The sequence below is a fragment of the Theobroma cacao genome, chromosome 3 (genome assembly GCF_053813885.1).
Source record: "Theobroma cacao isolate CCN51 chromosome 3, ASM5381388v1, whole genome shotgun sequence".
In the NCBI taxonomy this organism is placed as follows: domain Eukaryota; kingdom Viridiplantae; phylum Streptophyta; class Magnoliopsida; order Malvales; family Malvaceae; genus Theobroma; species Theobroma cacao.
Genome location: NC_142641.1, coordinates 39,923,940 through 39,936,998, shown reverse-complemented (window position 1 = coordinate 39,936,998; position 13,059 = coordinate 39,923,940). Strand labels below are relative to the sequence as shown.

Sequence of the window (13,059 nt, the reverse complement as noted above, 5' to 3'; positions counted from 1 at the left end):
TATGAACATGTGTGAGACAATTGCTCCATTTTAGTACTTATTTAGTCTCGTTTTGTTTGTTTTTTTATTAATTTTTTAAGTCAAATACATTTAATTTTTTCAACAAAAGAGAAATAAAATAAGACAGAGAAAATATTATTATTAATGAATAATTAATTTGTTACCTCCTTCAAAAAAAAAAAATTAATTTGTTACGTCTTTCAAAAAAATAGTTAATTAATTTGTGTGGTGCGTGTTAATTAAATTGAGTAAACGTTAAAAGAAAACAGAAACGATTAGGCATGATGCAAAGTAGATGAGTCTATGATGCGAAAAGAAATTGTGGCCAGCAATAACGCAACTTTCTAGAATAGGGCAATGAAGTAGGCTAAATTATTAGTCAACTTCCATGAAATAGACGAGTGACCAATTATTGAATAATATCCTCATTCTGCTTATCCCGTTATTAAGATTAGAATAATGGGCATTTATGAAGCATTTGGGAAAGCATGCGTTGATCTTCAATCAATGTTTTAAAAGCCGAAATTGTTAATTGTTAATTCATTATAGAAGGATCAATTATGATGCGAATTGATGTTGAGTGGGTGATAATGCGTCTTAGGGCGGTTTTCATGAATGTGGTTTAATCATAATTCATAACTTATGAAATGTGAAATTATATTATATCTCAAGTCAATGCATGTCTCCATTCTTTTAGTTAATTTGGAGATTTAGTTAATTATATTCTATTTTGAAAAGTTGTCCTTTTTCTTTCACTTTGGAGTTTGACATTTTTTTTTTGTTAGATAATTTAGAGATAGAATGAATGTTTTTGAAATTAGCTTGGCTTGTTAGGTGTCACCAGTTGCTACCATTTGCCATAATTCTATCAGTTAACAGTAGTCATAGATTTAGAAAAAATTAATCAATGGCTTGCCAGAAATACATACTTATTAAGTATAAACTTATTCTTGTACACCACGTATCAACAAATTAGAGTGGTGTCGTGGAAGCCTGGTGGGTCCATAAGCCACAGGTCTCACGATCGAAATTTGGCTTTGATATAAAGTTGCCTTCCAAGTTAATCTTCAAGCAGAGTTTATTAATTTTGAGTCTTATTTTGAAAATTAATAAATTTTGGAGAAGTTTTAGTTTTATTTAAAAAATTAATAAATTCGTGGAAAGTTTTTATTAAAACTTAAAAAAGTTTAAATATTTTATCTCAAATTTTTTTAGTATTGTCTTTTTCTTTTTAGTTTTAGATGTGATAATTTTGGTAAAGAATGTTTTTGAAAGTAATTTGGTTGTTTACTATAATTAGTTACTATGAATAACCATTATTCTATTAGTTAATAGAAGTATAGATTTAACATAAATTAATTAAGAAATTATATTTAATGCATTGACAACATATAATTAACTTTTATACATTATTAAGCCATCAAATAACGCCATTTTATTGATAATTAAATATCATCATTAATGATGGGCATTAATGGTTTGACAATGCATAAAAATTATATGATCAATGCATCAAATATAAAATTTAAAAAACTTGATAATATTTAATTTTACGTCTCTCAAAATTTTTAATTTATTTTTCAATGAAGTGATATATTGTTAGTATATCAAATACAATTATTTACACTTACATCTCACCAAATCAAAGTGGCGCAGCGGAAGCGTGGTGGGCCCATAACCCACAGGTCCCAGGATCGAAACCTGGCTTTGATAAAAAGCGGCTTCCAACGTTCAAAACTTTTGGGTCATTCATTTAAAATAAAAATCAACACGACACCGTTCCTTGAACCTCCGAAACCTAGCATTTGATTGGTTCAAAATCAGTAAAGCGTCCGCGATATCTCGCCAAAAGGAAAAAAAATTTAAGAAAAATAACAATAGAAAAGGCTAAACGAGAAGAAAGAGAGGATAAGATTGAGACCCTAATAAAACTACAAATTCCAAAAGAAGCATCGAGTGAGGATTGAACAAAAGCAAAACCCTAAAACTCGAAAATATCGCGATATATAACAAAACTTCCAGATCTGCAAACTCCGTTTATTTCTCCGTCGAGAAGACGAACGAATCTCTATCTCTCTCTCCTCTCCTCCGTAAGCTCCTTAAATCTCTCGCTAATTTCTCTTTCCTTTTTGTTTTTCTTGCAACTTACAATTCTCGGGTTTTCCGTCTACATTTTACATTACATAAACACTCGCTCTCGCTTTTTTCAATGCTTCAATAAAGCTTTTAAATGTTGGTGCTGGATTATGGTTTCCTTTCTGGAATTTTAAACTAAAGACAGTGTTTGGTTGCTTAGAAAATGAACGCAAAAAAGAGGCGGAAATTTCGAATTTTACGGTGTGTACTTTTCCAGCGGAGGTTTTTTCTGTTTCGGTGGAAAAAGATTTTGCAGGAAAATTATTTTGAAAATTTCACTGTATGGAGGTCATGCTAGTTTTTAGCTATGGGATAGTGAACATTGAGCTTTGAATCAAACTAAAATGTTGAAAAATATGGAAATTCAAATCTATACGATTCTCGGTAAGATGCTTTGCAGATTTGAAGATTTGATCGTCTGATTTTTTTTTTTTGAAGATGTTTGATGAGCATTCTTAACGTGCAGTTTTTTTTTTCATTTTAATTTGCTTCCTTTTGTAGGTAAAATTGGACAACTTAATAGTCATTTCCCACCATCATCAGTAAGTTCGAGTTTCTGATTTACTACTACATTTGCATTTGCTTGTTTGAATGAAATAATTTGCTTCAATTGTCAATTCGTTTTGATTGCATAATCATTTTAAAATGGCAAGAGTAAAACGATGATTATGTGCACTTATGTTTATGGCAGTGGTTCGAGAAAAAGATGTGTGTTGGGAATATGCTGAGAAACTTGATGGAAATAAAGTTAGATGCAAATTTTGCCTTAGAGTTTTGAATGGTGGGATTAGTAGGTTAAAGCATCATCTATCTCGTCTTCCAAGTAAAGGTGTAAATCCGTGTAGTAAAGTTAGGGATGATGTTACTGATAGGGTTAGAGCTATTTTATCATCGAAAGAGGAGATTAAAGAAACATCTAGTGTTAAGAAGCAGAAGATTGCTGAAGCTAGATCTCCTGGAAATATATCCACTTGTAGTAAAATCATTCCTTTAGAGGCATCATCTCCTGTGGCAAAAGTTTTCCCCGCTACCTCGCCAATTGCCCCTCCATCATTGAACAGCCAAGAAAATGTGGAGAGAAGTATCGCTTTGTTCTTTTTTGAGAATAAGTTGGACTTTAGTGTAGCTCGTTCTTCATCCTATCAAGCAATGATTGATGCAGTAGGAAAGTTTGGTCCTGGATTTACAGGTCCATCTGTTGAAACCTTGAAGACAATGTGGTTGGAAAGGATCAAGTCTGAAGTGTGTTTACAATCAAAAGATACAGAGAAAGAATGGGCTACTACTGGCTGTACCATCATTGCAGACACTTGGACTGACAATAAATCTAGAGCTTTAATAAACTTCCTAGTTTCATCACCCTCAAGGACATTTTTCCACAAGTCGGTTGATGCCTCATCATATTTTAAGAACACAAAATGCCTTGCTGATTTGTTTGATTCTGTTATTCAAGATTTTGGCCCAGAAAATGTTGTGCAAATTATTATGGATAGTAGTTTCAACTATACTGGTATTTCAAACCATATCTTGCAGAATTATGGAACCATTTTTGTGTCTCCTTGTGCTTCTCAATGTTTGAATCTAATCTTGGAAGAATTTTCTAAGGTAGATTGGGTGAACAGATGTATCTTACAAGCACAAACATTATCCAAGTTTCTGTACAACAATGCGTCAATGCTTGATTTGATGAAGAAGTTTACTGGGGAACAGGAACTTATAAGAACCGGAATAACAAAGTCTGTTTCTAGCTTTCTATCATTGCAATCAATGTTGAAACAGAGGTCAAGATTGAAGCATATGTTTAATAGCCCTGAGTATTCAACTAACTCCTCATATGCAAATAAACCACAGAGCATATCTTGCATTGCCATTGTTGAGGATAATGACTTTTGGAGGGCAGTAGATGAATGTGTAGCTATATCTGAGCCTTTTCTGAAAGTGTTGAGGGAGGTATCTGGAGGGAAACCTGCTGTTGGTTCTATATATGAACTAATGACCAGAGCCAAGGAATCAATAAGGACATATTATATAATGGATGAGGGTAAGTGTAAGACATTTTTGGACATAGTTGATAGAAAGTGGCGGGACCAACTTCATTCACCTCTACATTCGGCTGGGGCATTTTTAAATCCTAGTATCCAGTATAATCAAGAAATAAAATTTCTTGGATCTATAAAAGAAGACTTTTTCAAGGTTCTGGAGAAACTACTTCCCACTCCAGAGTTAAGACGTGACATCACCAATCAAATTTTTACTTTTACAAGGGCAAAGGGGATGTTTGCTTGTAATCTAGCAATGGAAGCACGAGATACAGTTTCTCCTGGTATGTATGCAGTTTTGTATCAGGCAATGTTCTTGCTTTTGGTTGTGCATGTGTATGGTTGCTCTTAGATATACGTGTATGGTTTCTGTGTGTGTGTGAGCAGCCCCTAGCCTTTTGCTTCTCCTTTGCCCTTTAAATGTGCCGTAATTTCCCCAAAAACTAGAACAGTATGCTATTGAAATATATTATTTTAGCCAATGAAATCTTAGTTGTCATTCTTCTAGGATTATCTGCATATGAGTAACTGGTTAGTGACTCTGTCTGCATTTCTCTCTTGTAGGGCTCTGGTGGGAGCAATTTGGCGACTCAGCTCCTGTGTTGCAACGGGTTGCAATTAGAATCCTCAGTCAAGTTTGCAGCACTTTTACCTTCGAGAGGCATTGGAGCACATTTCAACAAATTCACTCTGAAAAGCGGAATAAGATTGACAAAGAAATATTGAATGACCTCGTGTATATTAACTACAATCTCAGGTTAGCAAGACAAATGAGAACAAAGTCCGTAGAAGCTGACCCTATTCAGTTCGACGACATTGATATGACCTCGGAATGGGTAGAGGAAAGTGAGAACCCAAGCCCGACACAGTGGCTTGATCGGTTTGGTTCTGCTTTGGATGGGGGTGACTTGAACACGAGACAGTTCAATGCTGCCATATTTGGAAATGACCATATATTTGGCTTGTGACTGGGTTTGTGCAAGTCTCTGTACCGCCTTCTGTTGTTGAGTGAGAATGCCCTGTAACTGTTCATTGATAATCAGTTCCTGCTCTTCAGTTTAAATTATTGAATTATGTAGTAGCGGCTATGTATGAATGGCACGCTTTGTATATACCAGCCGATATTGCTACATGAAAAGAAGTTAATAGGTGTGGTAATGTTCTGAACTAAAATCTGTTTCAAATGAAATTCAGCAGTCTGTAATTATAGAGTAAGGATTTTTGTAATTAATGTAGTGTCTGTTCTTGAATTTGGTGAAAAATAATATATTAAATGATAAAGTATTTTTTAAAATAAAATTTTAATTGAATGATAAATGTACTTACTGATTAAGAAAAAAATATGGAAAACTGTAATTCACTTTTACGGCAGGAAGAAGTTTAAGTTTGTACTTGTATTATTTGTATACGCATCAGTGGTAAATGGTATTCCTTTAATAAGTTTTTTCGGCGACCGCGTACTCAAGAATCAGTCTTCAAAGAAAAGCTACAAGCTTTCCCCAACAGGACTTCTACTTCCCAAGTCCTTCCATCTTTTTTCTCAACACTTCCCTCCCTCTTTCCCCTCTCCTGCAGATGCCCCTCGTCCTCCCACCATAATCGTAATGGACTACGATTTCAGGAACAGAACGGGTCCCCCGTACGAGGCGCAAATCCCTATGTACCGTCAACAACCCACTTCATCATCATCATCATCATCGATGCCATCTAGCCATCCGATGTACGGACCTTCCTTATACCCAAGAATCGGTCAACCCGCTCACACCGTTGTCCCTCCTGCACCCCGCATCCCATCTTTCCATCATACCTCTTCTCCTTCCTCTTCCTGTGAATTCTCTTTCTCCCTAAAAGTTCTTTCTGTACTAGTAACATTCATGCTTTTTTTTTTTAAATTTGGTAAAATCAATTTTTTTTTGTGTTTTAATTAATTTTATTTATGGCAGCGGGATTGGGCGTCAGGGTTGCTCTGAAACCAGAATATCGGATCACTCCCCCGGTAAGCTTTCTCGGTCGTTTCCTTTCGGTTTTAATTAGAGGGATAAGTTAGGTTGTTAGGGTAATGCTATGGAAGTAATTGATTTCTCGGCTTTGCAGCCTCAGTTGTTGCCGCAAGTTGGGGATATTCCTCGAAGCAATTTCCAGTTTGATTTTGGGTTTGAGAGGAAAATCTTAGCCGAAGCAGAGAACGAAAGCATGAATTTTAGCAGGCTTGGCTTGGAAAGCCTTTCTAAATCTACTGAATCAACTTCTTCATCGGTACGTTTTTCTTATTCTCAATAGAGATTTAGGCTTCCTTTTGGATCTTTCATTAACCTAGTAACTTGTCTGTTCAATGGTTCATCTTGTGATGACTTTGAGTAGGATTTTGTTTTAGTGAAATTAGTCCACATCTGTTGAGCTTCTAAGGGTTTGTTTGAAAGAAAAAAAAAATTTGACTGTGCAGGGTGCGAATGCAGATCCTGTGGTGAGCAAATACATTGCCTCTGGACTCAACCGAGAAGCTGTAACTGTTGCAGTTGCAAACTATGGAGACAATCCAACCAAGGTATTCTATGCCATTCACAATTGATAATTTGGTAATGCACCCAATTAGTTGGAAGTTAAAACACCTGATGATTTACACTTTTTCCCCTGATAGTGTATAGATCAATTGTAGTCCAAATGTATAAGTAGGTTGATTCTATGTTGAAGTCTTCCTTACCTGATTTTATAATTTGTAATGTAGGTTGGATATGATTGTTCTTGTTTTTTTCCCCTTGTCTTCTAGTATAGCGAGTTATAGTCCATAAGTATGCTTTATGCTTAAGATCGAGGAAACACATTCTTTTGCGGATGACTAGGATCGTGTCCACTGGCATTTTGTCCATTGGCAGAGAGTAATTTTGGTTTCTTAGCATGCTAGAATTCCTCCCTGATATTTTACTGCGTTTGGCTGTAGTAATCTATTAATCTTCTAGGAAAAGTGACTGGTTTTGATGGCCAGGAGTTAGTATCCTGAATTTCATGTCATGGATTGAGAGAAACGAGCAGTCTTGTAATGGGGAGCTTGAGTAGTTACATCACTTCTTCCAGATCTGCAGCTGGCATTTGCCTTTGATTTTAAAATGTTAATTGAAGTAAGTCTCTTACTATTTATTTATGTATTTTGTTACTTTCCTTCCTTAGGTTCGGGAATTTGTCCATAGTTACAACTTACTGCGAGAAATGGGATTCTCATCAAACAATGTTGCTGAGGCCTTACTCATGTATGAGAATGACACAGACAAGGCACTGGCGCATTTCCTCAACAACTCATCATGAGGATGACATAAACTAAATAGTTGTATGTGAGTGAAGACTGGAGTGATAATGTGATACCTTTTTTTTTTTTTTTTTTTTTGGTGTGCTTTTTATGCTTTGATACAGATTGTACAAGTGCTCATTCTGGGATATTTTACCCCTCTAATAAAAGAAAAAAATAACTATAAACAGCATATCCTTTTTGGTGTCAATTGTATGCATGGGTATAGAGCCCCTCACTATCATTGTTCTGGACAATCAGATAACGTTTTAGATGGTATTGCCTATTGCCCCATCTCCACATGCAATTTTCGGGTGTTAGATTTCAAACTTCAGACCTCTGAAAGAAAGATGTGAGAATTTTGTTGTACTTGTGATATAACTTTGACCATCTACTTCATTGAGTCATCAACTTAATACATTAACCATCTATTGATCCCAATGATATCAACTTAAGAATAAATCACATATGTATGTCTCTGAATGAAAGAATAAACTTAGATATTCTGCAGTCTAAAGAACAAACAAAATGGAAAAAGGGAACATGAAACCCTCTTCAACTAATATGATCAACTCTATAAGTCTTTAACTGTGTCAATTCCAAACTCTACTCTCAACAGTTCCTCAGATGGCAGTCAAAACAACCTCTATTGTGCAAGCAAGAAGCCCTCTAATCAAAATTTGAGGAGCCATTCTTTCTCTATCAGGTTCATGTTTAGCTGACTGACTATTTGGAAAAAGAAAAAAAAAAATCCTATCTTATAGCATCAGCCATGAGGTTTGTATTTGCCTTCCAGGATCAGTAAATAAATTCAAACTCCAGAACAAATAGCTCCTGCAGCCACAGCCAAAGAAAACAAAAAAGATACATGTTAGTTACCCCAAGAAATAGCCAAATCGATCTCTGGAAGAACATTCTCATTAAGGGTGTCTATACCTAAAAGTGTTCACTGACTTATCCCTAAGGACTAACAAAATTGACAGGACATGATAGCTGAAATGCTAAAGTATAATACTTCTTACTTTAGAACTTGTTCATTGCAGTAAAGTTTAGACATTAATATCCACATTAATACATTAAATATACAACCAAATGTATGATATAAACAGAGAAGTTGGTTTGAGAAAGCAGGAAAGGTGCTTGATGTGTCTGTGTGCGCGCGAGAGAGAGAGAGACCTGTTGACCAAGATGAGCAGCAAAACTTCCCTTCATCTACATAATTGACATCAAGCCCCAAAAACCAGGATCCAGCACTGACATCATCATGGGCATAAGTGCGCAGAAGAGATCTGCAGTTCAGCAAATTAGGACAACTTCTTGCTTTATAATGGCATAACTTATGAAATTGTAGCACCAAAGAACAAAGGACCTGACCTATTTATTGAAATAAATTTAGCCAAAGCTCCAGATATGACATACATTTCACCTGACGCATGGCGGAAGTATCTGTTGGATGCCCCAAAAGAAGAGTTCATACTAGGAAAACAAATATCATTAAAGTAAACAAATATTAAGAAGAGTTCATATAAGAAATATATTCCTAGATTTTCTGTCCATGTATAAGATAGTTGCAGATTTGAAACTCATTTCAATAACTGAAAGTTTTGGTACGTAAATTAAGTGAAAGTAATTTACAAACTTAACTGACAACACTGATGTTGATAGTGTGGGCAACTAAGTACTATTAACAGATATTATTCATTGAGATTTTATCAAGAGTATGTCAGTAACAAGGATAATTAGTTTAGTCATGGATGCTTTCTTTTGGTTCTCCTAGAAGATGAAATTAGTGGCAGCAAAACTTACGATTTTTTATCACCAAACTTCCACCAATCTGGTTCATACCATTTATGGCTCCTGCCAATATCCAGAATGGCAAGCATGAGAAGAAATAATGCTATTCAAGTAAATATCAAACTCATGTATCCTAAACTCTGAATCTATATTTGAGTATCTAAGCCAAACTCACGGTTCAGAGAAAACTTCGCCTGATTTCATACAGCCAATATAAACACGACGTTTGTCGATATGAGATGTAAGTGTAGCTCCCAAGGCATCTGGAAAACATCAATCTGATTAGTTGAGAAGGCACGGCACTGAGCAAAGGTTTTATCAATTGTGAAACAAATCTTGTAATGGAAAGCTTGTTCGTCTTTGAAGATGATAGAACAAAATTAAGATACCACAAATAGTGCAGGTAATGAATTTGACAAGCTTTGAACAGTGAGCCCTTAATTACATTGGTCAACAGCATTATCACTTTTTAAATAACATCTGCAATCAACAGATTTAAAATTGAAATCTCCAGTCTGTCAATGTTATGGTGTTTGCTAGTAAGTCAGCTTATAATCTTCAAAAATGGTTTTCATCTACTCTATAAGGTCATCTTAGAGAATCACCATTGTGAATTTGACCTCACAAAGATTTAGCTAGGTTGTTTTCTGAATCAAGTAAAAGGGTAAAACAACTTAAATATATTAACAAAGTGCTATAACTTAGACAATTGACAATTCTGAATTAAGATTCTTCCAAATTCACATTGATGCACATAGTTGATCTAGGGGATCAAAGAAAGACTATACGTTATCCGTCTATTATGATACTAACCAATATTTACATATACGTCATCATTCACTTTTGCATAAAACTCAGCATCCCATCTGTCTGCAGCTAGAGCAAAAAACATTTCAGCCTTCTTTGGAAGCTCCCCAGGTGCCTCCACTTGGTCCTGTTAATGAAAGTATATAGAAATGATTATATAGTTGGATCCATAACCAACTCTATGAAACAAGACAAGTCATTTGCTTTCAACTGACTTCTTAAAGAAATAGTTGCATAAGGAGTGTTCCATTGGACTTACAAGAATCATAAAGTCATTCGTTTGCCTATATTCATCATCAATGCTCCTGTCCAAACTGTCCCCACGATTTGCACTGCAAAAGTATGCAACTTAAGGATGAGTTCTAGCTTACCATCTTATAATTTAGCAAGGATCCTTAGAAAAGGAAAACTTGAATGAGAAAATTATACCTTCTTCCAATGACAAATCTTGAAACTATGCCCTTTTCATTCTCCAATTTCTTCAAAGTTGCACCTGGGAAATGGACATTCTGGTTTTAGTTCCCCAGCAAAACAATATCAAAAGTCATTCACATCAATCTCACTGCCTTTCAGTATAAGTGCACGATTAATTAGACAACATAAATGTTTCAATTGCTTGCATATAAATTCAGTCGCAAATAAAAAAAATAATTTGTCAGTCGAAGATGCATATTGCCTCACTTGTGCCCTTACACTTAAAACAGCTAGCTATTAGTGGGGCTGATTACATAAACAAGCACACAAGCAGAAAATATAATGATATAATGATCTCCATTTTTCTCTTTCCTTTTTAAAACTGAAGGGCAATGATTCTTCTATATGCCAGCCTTTTTGTCCTTCCACAAGAAAACAAATCCATTTACACACCAATCTAACAAGGGAACAACATCTCACCAAAAAGAGAGTACAAGAAAAAATTCAGCTGAAAGAAAGAAAATAGTGTTCATACCACTTCCCATCCATGCCTTTCGGATTGCATCTCTGTTGTTCTTACGTCCAAATCTTGTTAAAACTCCTATTACTACAAGTGGCCTTCTCTTTGAAACAGCCCCATCAGTATCTGATGAAGTCTTGGAAGTAAAGCCCTCTTGTCTAGCAGCAGCCAGATCCATCTCAAGGGCAGATAATTTCTTATGTTGTTCCCTAATAAGAAAATGATACTCCATAAAAATTATGTTGCAATTGAAAATCTCAGTTAACAGATAAGAGTTGAGGGCCAACAAGAAATACTTAAAAAAAAAAAAAACCAATAGTTTCTTTACCTGCAGGCTATGATTTTCAAAGTATCATCCACTGATATAGCAGATTGGCCCTAAAATGAAAAAACACTCATTAACTAAAATTCTTTTTTCCAACAAAATAAAATTAAACAGTAGATAACAAAGCCAATCTGATAAACTTATACCCACAAACAGCTAAATTCCAAAGTCAAAAAGTAAAATACTAAATACCACCAAGACTGTTACAAATTCTCACCAGCCCTGTTATCCTATCAAGCTCCTTTATCAAATAAACCCTGTTTTCTGCATCCTGCCATAATCTATCTTCCACAGAAAAACCCGAAAAGAAAAAAAAAAAAAAAGAACTTTCACATCAATAAATGAAAAAGGAAGGATCTCTAATCAGTAAAATTGAATAGACAATTACTATTAAAAAGATGGGTCCGCTAATAAATTGAGAACTGACCTGCCAGCCACATAGAAAGAAGCAAAAGTGGCGAACATGGAGATCAACAACGAAGAGATTCGTGTTCGAAATACCATACTTGAGACCATGCTACTGGATCCCTTACTCTGCATTTGTCTTCTTTTTAAGACAAAAAGAGAAAAAGTGAAGATTTCTTTGAACTTAGATACAGCGAGTCAGTGACGTTAACGAGAGGTAGATCTAAGTCCAACTCCCTATCGGCTTTCAAACCTCTATCTAATCTGAGTTTGGTCCTATGTTTGAGAGATGACCTGTCAGTGTCGAAAAGAATTCTCTGGGGTTCTGGGTCTTTTCTTGTCTTTTGGCTTTGGGTTTCAGTGCAATGTTCCCCCGCAAAGCACCCAAACTCAGTTTTGTCCGCCTTGAATACACTCAAAATCAGAACACAAATACTTACATTTTTGTACTCGATCTTTTGTAGGATGTAGGATGAATTTGGATTTGGATAATATGGTAAACAGAACGTACCGTTTATAAAGCCAGAGTGGGTTTTGTCTGCTATTGTCTGCTTGCCATGCGTAGCTATATTACCAAATTTCCACCGACTTTTTTATAGTGTTTTTTTTTTCTTTTTGGAAAGTTATTCTATGCAGATTTATATAAGCTAACTCACTTAATTAAGATTTTATAATTTTAAATCATTTTTTATATAGTTAAAAAATCAATAATTCATTTTTCTTAATATATAAAAAGTTCATTAAAAATTTGAGTTACCGAATATGAGATGATCTCTTTCCAACCCCTAAATCTCAGAGTGTATTCTCAAATTCGATTATAAAAACTTTTAAATTAAAATTTTTACTTTCAACTGTAATATCACAGCTTATTTAAGTACAGGAAGAAAATACGGAAGCCCATTGATGTGGCTGATGGGATAGTCAGGCCTGGACCGCCTGGTTAATGGGTTGGAAACTTAGAATCACTTTGCCCACAGGTCCAGAATATTCTCTTCAGACTCTAGCGTAAGCCCACCTGAGTTCTGTATAGCCTAGGTGTCTGGAAGCCCATGCTGATATAACTGAGAAATATGCTTGGGATCTAAATGCTGATTTCAGATTCATGGTTGCCAACTTGCCATATATCAATGCAACTTACTTTGTTGATCTTTACAAATTACATGCTAGGAACTATCAGATAGAATCAAACCACTTTCTCTTTAGTGATTTTAGTTGGAAGTGGAAATGTTTGGTATGGCTAAGTGTGCGTTTGAGCTTCAGCTCCTTTCACTCTACGCGGCCATTTTTATCCGCTTGGTCCAACTTTCCATTAGCCAATTTTCTGTGCGCCACTCACGGG

At 35.3% G+C, this 13,059-nt stretch overlaps 3 protein-coding genes and 1 non-coding gene across 9 annotated transcripts; 3 read left to right on the top strand and 1 right to left on the bottom strand.

Annotated features, from left to right (window-relative positions):
- Positions 1 to 1,641: 1,641 nt before the first annotated feature.
- Positions 1,642 to 1,713, top strand: TRNAM-CAU (transfer RNA methionine (anticodon CAU)). The gene has a single exon. It is a non-coding gene; the product is annotated as a tRNA-Met (tRNA).
- Positions 1,714 to 1,927: 214 nt separating this feature from the next.
- On the top strand, positions 1,928 to 5,402 carry LOC18605700 (hAT transposon superfamily). Of its 3 annotated transcripts, none has more exons than XM_088805069.1 (4): positions 1,928 to 2,090; positions 2,638 to 2,678; positions 2,828 to 4,459; positions 4,740 to 5,402. In XM_088805069.1, coding segments are annotated over exons 2-4 (2,037 nt in total). In that variant the 5' UTR covers positions 1,928 to 2,090; positions 2,638 to 2,677; the 3' UTR covers positions 5,144 to 5,402. The 3 variants fall into 3 exon arrangements, with proteins under 3 accessions (XP_088661195.1, XP_088661196.1, XP_017974080.2); XM_088805070.1 differs by lacking the exon at positions 1,928 to 2,090 and adding an exon at positions 2,136 to 2,520; XM_018118591.2 differs by lacking the exons at positions 1,928 to 2,090; positions 2,638 to 2,678 and having other exon boundaries at positions 2,815 to 4,459.
- Positions 5,403 to 5,625: 223 nt separating this feature from the next.
- On the top strand, positions 5,626 to 7,648 carry LOC18605699 (Ubiquitin-associated/translation elongation factor EF1B protein). Its single transcript, XM_007038867.3, has 5 exons — positions 5,626 to 6,002; positions 6,119 to 6,171; positions 6,270 to 6,431; positions 6,619 to 6,720; positions 7,341 to 7,648. Exons 1-5 carry the CDS (start codon positions 5,780 to 5,782, stop codon positions 7,473 to 7,475), a joined length of 675 nt encoding a protein of 224 aa, XP_007038929.1. The 5' UTR covers positions 5,626 to 5,779; the 3' UTR covers positions 7,476 to 7,648.
- Positions 7,649 to 7,795: 147 nt separating this feature from the next.
- LOC18605698 (Galactosyltransferase family protein) lies at positions 7,796 to 12,265 on the bottom strand. 4 transcript variants are annotated; one of them, XM_018118094.2, is made up of 12 exons: positions 11,743 to 12,265; positions 11,533 to 11,596; positions 11,319 to 11,368; positions 11,006 to 11,199; positions 10,486 to 10,549; positions 10,316 to 10,388; positions 10,063 to 10,183; positions 9,425 to 9,512; positions 9,262 to 9,312; positions 8,830 to 8,931; positions 8,632 to 8,744; positions 7,796 to 8,289 (listed from the first exon to the last, which is right to left on the bottom strand). In XM_018118094.2, exons 1-12 carry the CDS (start codon positions 11,853 to 11,855, stop codon positions 8,267 to 8,269), a joined length of 1,056 nt encoding a protein of 351 aa, XP_017973583.2. In that variant the 5' UTR covers positions 11,856 to 12,265; the 3' UTR covers positions 7,796 to 8,266. The 4 variants fall into 4 exon arrangements, with proteins under 4 accessions (XP_017973583.2, XP_007038926.3, XP_007038927.3 ...); XM_007038864.3 differs by having other exon boundaries at positions 8,875 to 8,931; XM_007038865.3 differs by having other exon boundaries at positions 8,875 to 8,901; positions 11,743 to 12,264.
- Positions 12,266 to 13,059: the final 794 nt, after the last annotated feature.

Coding starts and splice junctions, on each gene's coding strand:
- LOC18605700 (XM_018118591.2), top strand. CDS start 2,815: ATGTTTATGGCAGTGGTTCGAGAAAAAGATGTGTGTTGGGAATATGCT. Junction 4,460..4,739: donor ACGAGATACAGTTTCTCCTG/GTATGTATGCAG, acceptor TCTCTCTTGTAG/GGCTCTGGTGGGAGCAATTT.
- LOC18605699 (XM_007038867.3), top strand. CDS start 5,780: ATGGACTACGATTTCAGGAACAGAACGGGTCCCCCGTACGAGGCGCAA. Junction 6,003..6,118: donor CTCTTCTCCTTCCTCTTCCT/GTGAATTCTCTT, acceptor TATTTATGGCAG/CGGGATTGGGCGTCAGGGTT. Junction 6,721..7,340: donor ATGGAGACAATCCAACCAAG/GTATTCTATGCC, acceptor TTCCTTCCTTAG/GTTCGGGAATTTGTCCATAG.
- LOC18605698 (XM_018118094.2), bottom strand. CDS start 11,855: ATGCAGAGTAAGGGATCCAGTAGCATGGTCTCAAGTATGGTATTTCGA. Junction 11,369..11,532: donor TTGATAGGATAACAGGGCTG/GTGAGAATTTGT, acceptor TTTTCATTTTAG/GGCCAATCTGCTATATCAGT. Junction 9,513..10,062: donor TGACGTATATGTAAATATTG/GTTAGTATCATA, acceptor GATGTTTTCCAG/ATGCCTTGGGAGCTACACTT.